The sequence below is a fragment of the Hydra vulgaris genome, chromosome 04, assembly GCF_038396675.1.
Source record: "Hydra vulgaris chromosome 04, alternate assembly HydraT2T_AEP".
Lineage (NCBI taxonomy): Eukaryota > Metazoa > Cnidaria > Hydrozoa > Anthoathecata > Hydridae > Hydra > Hydra vulgaris.
In genome coordinates this window covers 31,163,331-31,178,226 of record NC_088923.1, presented here as the reverse complement: position 1 = coordinate 31,178,226, position 14,896 = coordinate 31,163,331, and the positions used below count along the sequence as shown (strand labels likewise).

At 28.7% G+C, this 14,896-nt stretch overlaps 1 protein-coding gene across 2 annotated transcripts in view; it reads left to right on the top strand.

The window, feature by feature from the left end:
- LOC100206589 (regulating synaptic membrane exocytosis protein 1) overlaps positions 1-10,998 on the top strand; it is a 54,057-nt gene extending 43,059 nt beyond the window's left edge. Inside the window, exons 16-20 of one of the 2 annotated variants that reach the window (XM_065796057.1) lie at positions 14-269; positions 2,275-2,378; positions 7,236-7,352; positions 7,424-7,566; positions 9,897-10,998. In XM_065796057.1, the coding sequence (XP_065652129.1) occupies positions 14-269; positions 2,275-2,378; positions 7,236-7,352; positions 7,424-7,566; positions 9,897-10,103 (827 nt within the window). In that variant the 3' untranslated portion in view covers positions 10,104-10,998. The remainder of the gene's footprint in view (positions 1-13; positions 270-2,274; positions 2,379-7,235; positions 7,353-7,423; positions 7,567-9,896) is intronic. The other variant, XM_065796056.1, reaches the window with a different exon arrangement.
- The last annotated feature ends 3,898 nt before the right edge of the window (positions 10,999-14,896 follow it).

Here is a 14,896-nt window from a genome sequence, read left to right as displayed (position 1 = left end):
TATTGTTTTTTAGAGAACTATTATAGAGAACAGCATAATTATAATGAAGATAAAAGATTTCAGCCAAGATCTAATCACGAAATTTCCTTCATGCGATCCACTGACTTTGATCACAATGGGTATTCTGCGATGCGTAATGTAAATCGTTATCGGCAAAATAGTTATGGATCCGGTCACAGCAGTCCTGTGTCTTCAATAGGAAGTGCGAAAAGTGAAAGTTCCTCTAGTATTGCTAGCTCAATGATGACATTGACAAGTGTTGGTAGCAGGTACTTCTAAATCTTATAACTCTTATAATTAGAAATATAGTTCTTAATAATTGTATAATTGAATATTATCTTTATTTTCAAAAAAAAATTATTTTTAATACAATCTTTTAGTATTTTATTCTTTTCAATTTATTTCAATTTTAATCTTTTTTGAAAATTTTTTTTTTTTTTTGAAAATTTTTATCTCTTTAGACATACAGTGTGTGTGCTTTGCATATCCCAGAAACCTTTGCAGCGAATTAAATACTTATTAAAGTATTTATTTTGCTGCAAAGCTTTCTGGGACTAAGGATGCTTCTTAAGTTATAGAATTAATTTTATAACTTAGGAAAGTTTAAAATAAATAAAAAAATTTTTTGAATCTATTTAAAATGATCCCTGTTATCTTAAAGAAAGTTATTTTTGTTAGAAAATATTGGTTTTTTGCAAAATTTGTTTCAAAAATCAGAATTTTTATTTGGATCCAATATGTAACAATTTTTACCAAATTCAATATTTATGGGTGCATTGTAAAAAAAAATTATAACATTTCTTCTTCAGCAAAGGGTGTTTTTAGCCTTCTGTTTTTCACAAAGTATCAAAAGGAACCAAAAAATTATTATATTTCTATATTTTTGAACACTCTTATTAATCACCTTACACTCTTACTTTCTATTCTCTTCTTTGATTCTTTTTCACTCATTATTCAATCCATGGCAATCCCTTAGCATCTGCTATAAATCTCACTCTTTATTGTGCTTGCTATTTTCTTACTCCTAACTCCAGCTCCCACCATCATAAATCTGTTATCCATCCTTGTATGGAGTATTGTTCTCATATTTGGGCTGGATCTTCAAAACATGCTCTTTGTGAAAATGTGTAAAAATGCAATGTAAATGACTTGGGTTTGTTCTCACAGCAAAGGTTGAGCCTCTTTCACATTGTTGTCATATCGCATCTCTTTTTCTTTTTTTTTACTTATCCTATCATGGAGTGATGATTTGCATCATCTACCAAAATTCAACTTTGTTTAACTCAGAACAATTTTATTTATCTAGTTTTTTTTTCTTGTGTTTTGGAATTTTACTTTGTATTCATGATTTTCTGATTTTTATAATTTACAGCATACAATTTAAAATTTAGTCTTTATTTTGTCTTTATGCTTAAATAAAAGAGACTACCTTTAAGCTTAAATAGTGGTAGTCTGCAACTTTGTCAGATGTAATAGAAATTTGTTTGTTATGTTTTGTACCAAGCTTCTAATAATTATTTCATAATCTTAGATTTTTTTAACATTCCCATTAAATATACTATTTGAAAATACTGTTGTCTTTTCATCAAGTTTTAATTCATATATATGATGCTTTTATTATGGACTGCAAGTTTAATATGTTGTAAGATGTGTGTTTTTTTATTCATTTCATGGTCATTTGACTTTTTTACTTTCCTATTCCTCCTTAAACATTTAGTTTATATTTTTATTTATATTGTCATATTTATAATAAAATATCAATTATCATTAATTTTTATAACAAATTAATTATTATTTTGTTATTAGTTAGAGTCTTCAATCCATTTCAATTATGTCATTCTTTTGGTTACATTTCTTTAAGTAACTTAGAGATTTTATTTAATATTGCGTGTATCAAGGGTCACTTTAGAAATCCATCCTCAGACATTTCTTCAACCTCTAAATTTGAATAATTAAATGTCATAAATTAATTGAATAGATAACAGTTAAAGAGCTATTTTTTGTGTGTTTCAAAACACTTTCTTTTTTTTTTAAGATTGCTTACATGCGTATATTGTATGTATACATTGAAAAAATAAATAAATAAATAGTTTAATATAATTTAAATTATTCTGATTTTTTTCTTAAAATTGTGAAATTTTATGGCTAATAAGTCTTATAAATGTTCAATATTTTTACAGTCTATTAATTTTTAAAGAAAAGTTTAATGAAATTTTTTTATAAACCATATAAAATAACCACAAAATTAAAACCAAATTTCATTCTTATTTTCAGCATGTCATGGATTCCACCAAGTTTAAGATTATCTGGAGATGTACAGTTAATTGATTTTGTAGAAGGTTTAGGTCCTGCTCAGGTTGTAGGAAGGCAAGTACTAGGTAAAATATTAAAAAAAAATTCTTAAAAGTTTGATTATGAATCTAATTAGTGATGCGCATCTATGTAACTATAGTTTTATTTGGATTTTAGTATCTTCTGATATTTCACATAGCACTTAGTGTTTTTGCAACTTGTATAGTTCTTGTGTGTGTCTGTGTTGTGTGTGTTGATCCATTAAGGAAATTTTCAATAAGTCAACTGCAATCTGACAAAAAAAATTTATTAAGTTTAAAATTTTTAATAGAGTTTTCACTGTTTTCATTTACTGGTCTTGAAAACCAATATTGAACTAATTTTTTCTAATACCAAAAGCGTATCACCAGCTTTTTATGGTTTTTAAATTTTTTTAATATTTCAAACTTAAAGGGATCCCCAAGTGCTGAGACAAGTTGTGTTCATAATAAAGAAAACGTTTGGATAAAAAAATTTTTTGAATAAAATATAATTGTATTAATTAAATAGTAAAAACCAATAAAATTAAAATTGTCGTCGAAGATCGCTGTCTCCATTTTTTTGCAGTTTTTTGAATTTTTTTATTTCAAATTTTACTCATTACAAACTCATTTAAAAAATTTCTTTTTTTTTATCAGTAAAGAAAAATTAGTACAATGCTGTTTTTCATGTTTTATAACCTTGGTCATTCTCATGCCAATAGAATGTCATAAATATAGTCTACCATCCCTTCCAAAAAAACTAGATTTGTCTGAAAAACTACTTATTTCCAATCTTGGATTGTTTAATTTGTGATCTTTATCTAAATGTAAATATTCAAATTTGTTTTTGAACATCCTACTGCTTTAATGCATATTATGTGGCCTGAAACTTTTGAACATGTAAATATAACAATTATAATGAATACATTCACAAATAACTTTTAGTACAAGAAATTTGAACAAGAAATGTTTGTACAAGAAATGTTGCTGAAACACTTAAAAAGAGATTTGTATTACTTGCATTTTCAGTTGAATTTAAGTTGAGTTTAAGTAAGATTACTTTGAAAACAATTCAAACAATACAACATTCACCAAAATGACTTTTTCTGTTTTTTGGTTAGCTTTGATACTAAATGAAATTTTAAAATGATATTTTTAAAATTTTTTTGGAAATTATAAAGATTTAAGTAGTGCTATAACTTTTAAATGATAAAATAAAATAAACTACAAAATGAAAATAGAAAAATTGATATGAAAATGTTTTAATAAAGTGTTCTAATGTTTTGACTAAAAATGTTTCTTACTAATATTGTGCAATACTGGTGTATACCAGCAGTGGCGGATCAAGGGGGGCTAGGGGGGGGGGCTATAGCCCCTGGCCCCACAATTTTAGGGGCCCCGATTCAAAGTTAATAATTTTTTATTAACTCTAAGAATTAAATCTTTTATTAACTTAAAAGAGCCAAAGTTAAATTTACTAAATTGTCTGAAAACAAAAGCACAAAAATAAAATAACTGTCAACAAAAACGCTGCCTTATATATTTTTTCCGGTCTTTGACAACGATGGAGCGCAACTACTTCTACAAAAAAAAAATTACTAGATTGGTAGCAGCGCCTTATAGCAATAATTGAATGTAACATTTGTACAAATTGCTACAAAAACAATTCCCTTCGGAAAATTATTAATGACTTGAATAATTATATTGTTATTGAAAATGCATTAACGATTGCAATTCTACAATTCTTTTGTACTTCCGCACAAAAGAGTTCTTGTGTGAATGCATTTAATAGCTGAAGCGCTAAATTCGTGAAAAAAAGAAAAAAAGAGAAAAAAAGAACAGTTTAACACTTTTCAGGTTATACAGTTATAATTAAAATGCTAAGAAAATATGAAAGTGGAGCTTGTAAAAGAAGATTGAAGAAAGAGAGAAAGGAAATGGTAGCTAAACTTCCGAAAATGACAATTTTTTTTTCATCAAACCAAACTATTATGCAATTTCCACAAACTGTAGATAATAATAAAAACAATGAAAGAAAAGATGAAAACAATAACACGGAAAATGAGGTAGCCTGCTAAGGTCCTTCAAATGAAATTCAAGAAGTTGAAAGTGTTGAATCTACAATGCATAACAATGAGCTTGACTCAGGTACTCCAATTTTTACTATCTTTAATGACACCTCTAACATCTGCTAAACAAACAATTTACTTTTTAAGCAGTTAATATTTTTATTCTATAAATTGTCACTTATTATTTTTTTATTAGGCTTATTTATCATGATTTTTTTTCCTAGATACCATTCTACGCGAAGACCCTGCTTTATGGCCATTACAATTAAAGGAAAATGAACGTATGAAGTATTTAAACAAGGGGTATGCTTTTTTTCAAAATAAAGACTCTAATTTCGAATCTTCGAAGCGGATGTTCAAAAACCAGTACAGATATTATTCGGTTAAATATTTTTTAAAAGTGATGAATAATGGCGAAAAGTGTGACCGAAAATGGTTAATATTTTCTGAATCCACTGGATGTGTATTTTGTTATGTTTCCAAGTTGTTTTCAACCGATTACGACAACGTATTTGTCAAAAGTGGCTTTTACAATTGGAAAAAAGCTAAACAAACTATTTTCGGCCACGTAAGCAGCAAGGAACATATTCAATGTATGATTAAGTGGATAGAATTCATAAAACAAAATACTCATGTTGATGAATATATGGTAAGCCAGATTAAAAGGGAATTTAATTATTGGTCTGCAATCTTAAATAGAATAGTTGCGGTTATTCGTTTTTTAGCCGGAAGTGGTTTAGCATTTCGAGGCCATAATGAAGTTATAGGATCGTCAAATAACAGAAATTACTTAGGCATGTTAGAACTGTTGACTCAATTTGATCCAGTTTTATAGCAACACATTGACACTTTTGCAAATAAAGGCAAAGGTAATGTAAATTATTTGTCTAAAACTATTTGTGAAGAGCTAATTGATATTATGTCTCAAAAGGTTTTAACGCACATTATTACCGAAATAAAAAAAGCAAAATACTGGGGAATTATCGTAGATTCGACTCCTGATATTTCTCATGTGGATCAACTTTCTGTGATATTTCGTTATTATCTAAATGGCCAAGTGTATGAAAGATTTTTTTGTTTTCTACAAATTAAAAGCCACGACGGTAAATCTTTGATTACTGACATTTTAGATCTACTGGAAAGATATGATATTGATATAACCAATTGTCAGGGACAGGCATACAATAATGCAAGCAATATGTCGGGTAAATATTCTGGGTTACAGGCACGTTTAAAAGAGCGGAGTGAATTAGCTTTTTATATCCCCTGCGCTGGACATTCTTTAAATTTAGTAGGGCAGTGCAGTGTCAGTGAGTGCATCAATTCTATCAACTATTTTGGCGTTCTCCAGAGTTTGTATTCATTTTTTGTAGCTTCAACACATAGATGGGATTTATTGAAAGGAAATCATGCTACACTCAAGCGCCTATCAGATACACGATGGTCATGTAGGTCAGATGCTTCAAAAAGTTTGGTAGAAAATTTTGATGGGATTCATGCAGCGCTATGTCATATAGCTGAGGATACAGAAGAAAAATCTGATACTCGTCATAAAGCTTTGTGTTTATTAAATAAGATCACTAAGCTAGAGTTTGCATTCATGGCTGTACTTTGTTATCACATACTTAAGAGGTTTAATGCAGTTAGCAAATTTCTTCAAAAAGTTGAATTAGGTTTGCATACAGCAAGCAGTATGTTACTTTCACTAATTGACTTTGTAAAAACTTACGAAACGACTTTACGAGATTTGAGAATGAATCAAAAAAACTTAGCTCGTTTATTGAAAAAGACTATTCGGATAAGAACAAAAGGAAGGTAATTAAAAAATTGAGCAACGGAGAAAACCAAGTTGAGCGTATCCGACAAGTTTCGAGTGAATACATTTTTTGTCATTATTGACAAACTTGTGACACAATTAACTATAAGAAGTGATGGTTACAACCACGTAAATAAGTTATTTGGATTTCTATCGAAACTGGTAACTATTAGTACCATGGAATTGCAAGTTAGCGCAAAAAAAATTGTAGAAGTGTACTCAAATGATTTAGAAGATAGTTTCATATTTGAAATAGAACAATTTGTAACGTTATTAAAGTTGCAGCCTCCGGGGGTTTTTTCGCATAAAAAAGATAAATCTGAGACTGAAAACACATTGATTCCTCTGCATGTTTTAAATTGGATTGTTGAAACCGATATTATTGATGTATTTCCAAATGTTTATATAGCATATCGCTTGTTTCTAACTATTCCAATAACAAATTGCGAGGCTGAGAAATCATTCTCTACTCTTAAAAGAGTTAAGAACATGCACCGATCAACAATGGTCCATAGTCGTTTAAGTAATATAGCAAGATTAACTATTGAGTCAAAATATTAGAAACTTTGGATTTCAGCGATGTGATTGCAGAGTTTGCAGGGAAGAAAAGCAGAAAAAAATCACTCAACTTAATTCAATAAAATAAATATAAAATTTGTATATAAATAAATATCAGTGATAGCGTTTTCAAGAAAATCTTTGTTTTACTCATTTTTGTCGTTGTTAGTGGAACGGGGTCTCCTTCTTTTAAATAGCCCTGGGCCCCAAAATGTTTTAATCCGCCACTGTATACCAGTATTACAAAATAAATATTGAATATTGGTAAACATAAAAATATTGATAAACATAACTCACAGGTTTTTTAATTGTAATGCATATTTAGTATATGTCAAAAATACTTTCAAAGTTTACAATTCATTGTATCATACAGAAAAAACCTTTTTTTTTTAAATGTTTTTCTGTATGTAAAGACGAATTGTTTTTATTTGCCTTTATAAAAATTAACTTTCTAAATATCAATATTTTATTTTATCTTAGGCTCACCTCTAATGGGTGATGTGCAGTTGAGTCTTCTTGATAGAAGAGGTGTACTTGATGTTGAAATTATTAGAGCAAAAAGTTTGATAATAAAGCCAGATTCTAAAACACTCCCTGGTTGGTAATTCTTTATTTTTCAGTTTTTAATTACCCTCAATTTTAAATTTAATTTAAAATATCCATTTTAGCACCTTATGTGAAGGTTTATTTATTATGCGGCAAAAAATGTGTTGAAAAAAGAAAAACAAAAACATCATCAAAAAGAACACTTGATCCTCATTATGCGCAACACTTAACTTTTGTACAAAATTATCAAGGAAAAGTATTACAGGTTTGTTTTATTTTTTTAAACTTTCAATTATTTTTTTTAAAACTTACAAATTTTGGTTTAAATCATAAGTTTCATAAGTTTTTTTAAATATTTTAAATATTTTTAAATATATTTTTGATATTTAATTTACAACTATTTAGATTATTATTAATTTTAATATTTATTATCATTATTTTAATTTTAATAAGTTTTAGATTAATTAGTGAATGTTATTATAATTTTTTTGCTGCAATAAATTTTCATGGTAATAAATTTATAAAATCTAAAAACTTACAGATGGTACAAAAATGCATAGATTGTTGCCTGTAAAAAAAAAAAAAAAAATGAAATTCTTATTTTAAACTAAAACACATATAAAGTAAAAAAAACTGCTATAAAATATTTATAAAGAAAAAAACTACTAAAAAACACGTGTAAAGTAAAAAACTACTATAAAACACATATAAAGTATAAAACTACTAAAAAACACGTGTAAAGTAAAAAATTTACTAAAAAATATTTTTTTATTAAATAAATATAGCTTTTTCAATATTTTTTATAGGTGAAGACATTCATTGCCATTAGACTACTCTATCTAGTTTTGCTATCTGTGTAATTTATATAATCAATAAAAATAGTTGTTTTTAGATAATTACCAAAATATATTCTTTGCTTTTCGAATTTTTTAAATATTTAAGTACATATTACTGATAATTGCTACATTGTTATCTAGTAGATTGTTTGTCATTGTAATAACTAGTTCTGTAAATTAAAGTTCCAAATAATTTTTATATTCTGATTTATCATTATTCTTAAGAAATAGCTTTTCTTTGTGATAATCTGGTTTAGTTTTATAGCTAACTGTAAACCTGCTTTTAATCAAAATTGATGTTAAGGATTTACTGTCTTGCTTGGCAACAGCTGCTCCATCAGTTGTAATAGCAACTATGTTGTGTGTATTGAAGAGTCAGATCAAACCTGAGCCTTAGTACCCATAACTCAAGTTATACTTTATGACTTTCAACGTTTTGATGACTGCATATTTAATAGGTTATTGGTTAAGTATGCATGCAAAAAGAAATATCATTTCCAACCATTAGTTATGTAATTTATTTCTCCATTCTTCCTTTTAAAAATATGCTTGCTATTGATCTCTCTATTGCTCTTATAATTGTTTAAATATATTTAAACACAAGTAAACTTGAATATTTTTATTATACACAAGTATAATAAAAATATTCAATATTTCACTTTTTAAAGTTATTTCACACCAAACTATTGTTTTGGAAAAAAATAACACTTTGTTACAAGATCAAAATCTTTGAAATGAATTTGAATGATTAATGAATGATTGATTAATGAAGTTCTTTAGCGACGCATCTAGGTATCTGATTTTGAACACGCTGGAAAATTTTGTAATGTTTGTTTTTAACATTTTCTCTGATTAAAAGTATGTTCAGAATGTGTTTCAATCAGTTATTTAATGCTTTGTTGCAATGATTGGTTGGTTGGTGAACAATGTGAGTGGAAAAATAAATATCACATTCAAATGAAAACGAATGAAAATTTTAAATATCTCAAGAAGACAGCAGAACAGGTTATATCCATTTGATGAAGCTTTTTATTTGATTCCTTCTCGTCAGTTCCAAGTTAAGTCTCATTCTACTCCTTTGGGTTCACCTTATGCAGCTGCTGTATCTAATCGTAATCATTTTTTCTATAACTATCATTTATTACTTACTTTTCATAGAAACCATGTATAAAATTGATTGCTAAATTAACATCTGCAAGGTTGCTTTTTTTTATCGAGCTCTCTATTTTCTTACTCCTGATTCCACTCTCTACCTCTATTCGTCCCTGTATGGAACACTGTTGTCATATTTGAGCTGGTTCTTCTAATGATGCTCTTACTCTTTTGGACAAGGTCCAAAAAGGCATTGCAAACGTAGATTGACCCGCTCTACCTGCCAACCCTGAGCCTCTCTTCCAACGTGATTGCTTGCAGCCTTTGTTGGAGAGTGAATAATAATAATAATAATAAAAACAAGAAATATTCTTTTATAAATTCAGACTAAAACTAAAAACTAAACTAAGCTTTATAATTAAAATACTTTTATATCAAAAGTACCATTGACAAAAATTAATACATTGTACTTGCAATTAAATCCATTCATAATAGATTTAATCGCAAGTACAGTGTATTAATTTTGGTACAAACTGTACCAAAATTAATACATTGTACTTGCGATTAAATCTATTATGAATATATAGCATTGTACTTGTGATTAAAAATATTATGGATATATTTGTTGCTAGACTTTATTTTTTACTCTTGTATTTTTTTAAATTAGATTATGGTATGGGGTGATTATGGACGACTGGATCGTAAGGTGTTTATGGGTGTATGTCAAATTCTACTTGATGATCTAGATCTTAGTCAATTAGTTGTGGGTTGGTACAAACTTTTTACGACTACTTCACTTGTACATCCTCCTTCTAATCCTAGTCCTAATCCTTCTAATCCTACCACTAGTAGCACTAATAGCGATAGATTTTAAATTTTGGATTTATACAGAGGATGGGAAATAAGCAATTTAGAGTTGGAACCCTAAGAACGAATGTAATATAACCATGTAGGACCTATCCACAGCTATGACGAATGAAGGACCTATCAACAACTATGAAGAATGTTTGTCTACAACGAGGTTGAGCAGACTTTTTTTGCGTTAAAACCGACTGCAGTTTTTGTTCTGGAGAAAAGCTCTTCAAGTTTTATAATGTTTAGAACAGTTAATTTAAAACAGTTAATTGATAGTTTTAAAAGTATTTTTTAATTGCTGTTGAAACTATTCAATAAACTTTATTATTGCATACAAAATTTACAAACAGTTTTAAACTACTAGGTTTAGGGTTTAAAAGTTGTACTTGGTTTAAAAGCGATAGGTGGTTCCAAAAAAGGAATGTGATTCATTTTTGCCATCTGAGATCTTTAACTTTTTAAAAAAAACTTTACTCATTTGCCAATAATTGCGATAAAAACATTCTTCAATATATTTTGTCGTTATTCTCTTGTAAATTGAAAAGCTTTTTCAGGAAATTTTTTTTATATATTCATAGCAAAAGATTGTAATAATTTAAGTAATCGAATGAACTTTTGTATTAAGTGAGGATACAAAAAAGTTCGCATTTTATTTTAAAATATTATTTTTTATATCTATATGCTGTAATATATATATATTTATATTTTCTGTTGTTTGAAAATGTTTTATTAGAAATTTTTAGGTTTAAAGTATTTTACTGTTTAGTTTTAGAAAAAAATAAAATTATTTATAGTATTTATTTCAAATTTTTATTTTTCATGATTATATTTATTGAAAAATTTTATTTATTGTGAACAAAAAGTGTAAATATATATTTTTTTTGTTGTTGTTTTAAAAAATTCTGCTTTATAAACATTAGTTATTTAATTCTATTTCGCTGCTTTTTTTTTATCTAATGAATGATTCCATTTTTTTTAAAGAAATGTTTGGTGCGATCTTGTTGAGCAATGATCTTGTTGAGCGATAAATTTTTTAAAATAGAAATGTTTTGCGAGACGTCCATATTAAACAATAACTTTTTTAAAAAAGAATTGTTTTGTGTGACGGGCGTAATGAACGATAACTTTTTTAAAAAGCCAAAACAAAATAAAGCATTTCCAACTAATTTTATTGGCACGTACCAATTTATTACATATGCCACTTAGTTTAAATCATAAGAGATTTCAAAATAATCGATTAACAACACCTTTAATTTTTCACTTTTTTGCAAAACATTCTTTATTGACGGTTCCAAGAAAAAATTTCCTTGGAAACAATCCCCCCGAAAAAAAAAAAATTTAATTTTCTTTTTGAAATTGCCCAAACCAATACCCTCAGCCAATGCGGTGACACCTCTTGCATGTTCTACTTGCTTGTCAGTCGATGTATGTACATTCCTTGCATGTTCTACCTATTTGTCAGTCGACGTATGTACACTAGGTAATCGGTCTCGAGTCTCGATTTCTCGTCTGGTATCGGTGCGATACCATACAGTATCGGTAATCACGCGATACTGGTGTCGAAAGTATCGCTAATGTTGGTACCGTTTGGTCTCGATGCGATACTTTACAGTATCGATTTCGAGATCACGCGGTACTGGTATCGAAAGTATTGGTTATGTTGGTATTGTTTGGTATCGTTGTGATACCATACAGTATCGATATCGAGATCACGCGATACTGGTATCAAAAGTATCGTTTATGTTGGTATCGTTTGGTCTCGATGCGATACCTTACGGTATCGATATCGATACTAGTATCAAAAGTTATCGGTCAGTTGGTAATGTTTGGTACCGATAGTATCATTTGGTATTGCAACTCGGGTCATCATGAGAACTTCCATGTTATTTTTATAAACGATTTGTAATTTGAAATAGCAAACTCGTATAATTAATGAGATATATATGGCTCATTTATTATAAAAAAAAAGTTTTCTAAGCTGGTTGGATGACATCATGTTTATCATTTAATTTCTCATCTGGTATCCTTGTTTTAATTTAAATAATTGTGTGGTACCACTTCTGTATTTTAATTTCTCATCTGTTATCCTTATTACAATTTTTTCTACCGTGATTAAAAGGAAAGAAAAGATTTTTTTAACATTTCTATATTCAATTTTTACAAATTATTAAATTATGTTAAACAGTGTGTAAGGGCGGACAAAAAGGTAAGGGAGGGGGTGGTATTCGGGGTAACTACTCCCTTCCCCTACCTAAAAAACGTCAAAACGTCAAATATTATTGATAAAATTAAAAAAATAAGAAAAAATAAAAAAATTTATATAACCATTCAATATTTTATTATTCTAAAATCATTCTAAATATCAAATGAAACAGTTGTTTTATTTTGAAAAAACGTAAACCTTTTTTTTTATATTTTTTTTGGTCCGACTACCCTTCAAGAACAATGACCTGGATCAGCCCCTGCTATGTGTAATTTTCCATGTCGTTATTTCAACTCTTTCGAATTTTTATTCCATTCAAGCGAAAATATTCTGTGCGGATATAATCTCCAAGGGAATAGTTTTGCAATCAGTTTTCATATAATTCTCCAAAGAAAACTGCTTGTGATGCAATGGTTAATGATTATTCTAAACGAGTATTAGAAATTATTGTTCAAAGGGAATTGATTTCGTAACAGTCACTACAGTTATTTTAATTCAATTAATTGTGTGATATCGCATTCATATTTTAATTTCTCTTCTGGTATCGTTACTTTAATTAAATCTCTCGTGGTATCGTAATTCTTGCTTTATTCTGTGTTCAACATTCAACAATTAAACTTTAGTTTTAAACAATTAAACATAAGTATACTTTAGTTATTAAAGAAAACTAATCTTCACTCGTTGTGCCTTTTACAATATCTTTAATCTGGGGTTATTTCAAGAAAAATATAGGTAGGCACTACTTACAAGTATTTTTTATACTTTATCTCAAAAGGTAATTGCCGGCAATGTCGGGAAATAATTCTAAAATTAATTACCGGCACAATTATTGTTAGATATAATAACTTAACTTGGAAACCCGTAAATTTGCGTGGCAAGCGGAATAAGTTATGGCATATATGCACGGAGTTCTAGGTTCAAGTCTTTCATGAGAATTTAATTTTTTTTAATTTTTTTTTTATCTAAAAATGCAGGATTTTTTTTGCATTTCTACGTTATAACTATTATTGTTTATTAACTAATTAGATTTAAAAAAAAAATAATTTTATTGGTGGAGCAATAATTCATAAATCGCAAAGCACAGTGTGCTAAATTGATGGCCAGGTTTTATACCAGCCTACTCTGAATTTGTTTTTGTTTCATATAAAGATACCTAGTAACTAATTGTAAAAAAAAAAAATTAATTCACGCCTATCAAATGGTCTTTTTTTGGTAATAATATTTCTGAAATTATTTAACGCTTTTGACATTTTTTAGAGGTAAAATTTACAGTAAATGCCCCCATAACTTAATTTTGTCTCAGGCCCCAAGTGAGTTCGACTCTGTTGTTTTTAATAAAAATAAAATAATAATAAAAAGTGAAACCATTTTATTTGTTATTCAACTGTATTTTACATTTTCTGGAGAATCTGCTCTGTGTAAAACTTGTAGAAATAAGCTTTCAACAAAGCAAGCAAATACTACTGGCTTGCGAAAGCATATTCAAACACATCATAGGAAGTTATTCATCGAACTTCAAAAAAAAGAAGACGAGTGGAGATCGCAAGTAGATGAAGAACTAAACGTAATCAAGGCAAGTGCTTCTGGATCCGCAAAAGATGCCTTCAAAGCTCTCACTCTCCCGAAGAAGGCAGTTACAAAAAAGTGGCCACTTTAAGATCGGCGTCAATTAGTAGTTGATCATAACATCAGTGCTTTCCGTTCAGCTTTGCTGATTCTGAAAATTTTAGGAGGTTTATGAACAAAATATTACCAAATGCCACAATAAAACATTCAACGACTTTCTCAAAAAATAAACTCCCTCAGCTTTACCATACACTGAAGGTAGTAATGCATGAAGTTATGGAAAAAAAGCTCATAGATCTTAATCAGGTTGCCATAACCACCGACCACTGGACATCAAGGGGGAATGATTCATAAATGTCCGTGACGTTACATTATATCTCGCCAGACTTTGCCCTAAAGAAATTTACATTAGAAGTGTGCCCATTCAAAGAGCGACACACTGGTATCAACATTACAAAAGCACTTGATAACACACTCTCATACCCTGAATCATTAAAATACCCAATAAACTGTGTGTTATTGATCAGACATCAAATATGGCATGTGATCTAAACAACAGTTTGTCTTTAATAACTAAAGAGGAAGGTTCTGTTACATGCAGTGATCACACACTCAACACTGCACTTTAAAGAACAGTTTATTACCCCGGAACTGAAAAATGCTTTTCTTAAAGCCAGCTCACTTATTACCAGGCTTCATAAATCGACAGCTTTTAGCCATTACGATATGCTGCACGTCATGCTTCGACTTAAGGTTCCACTCATATACTTACGCGATACAGAAGGTGATGATTGGAAGAAAACTGTACCTACAGATGAACAGCTCTTACTCTTTGAAGCTATTGTTTCAGTGCTTAAATCTGTTAAAGAATTATCGGTTTTTTTATCTTCTGACACAAAGATAAAAAAACCGAATTGACATATCACTGTGGAAAGTAACAGCACTCATCAACTTCATCGAGAAAGAAAAAAGTAATTATGTTACTAATGGAAACAACAAATTAGTAGAAAAGTTCTTGGAGGACTTATTATCAGAACTAAATA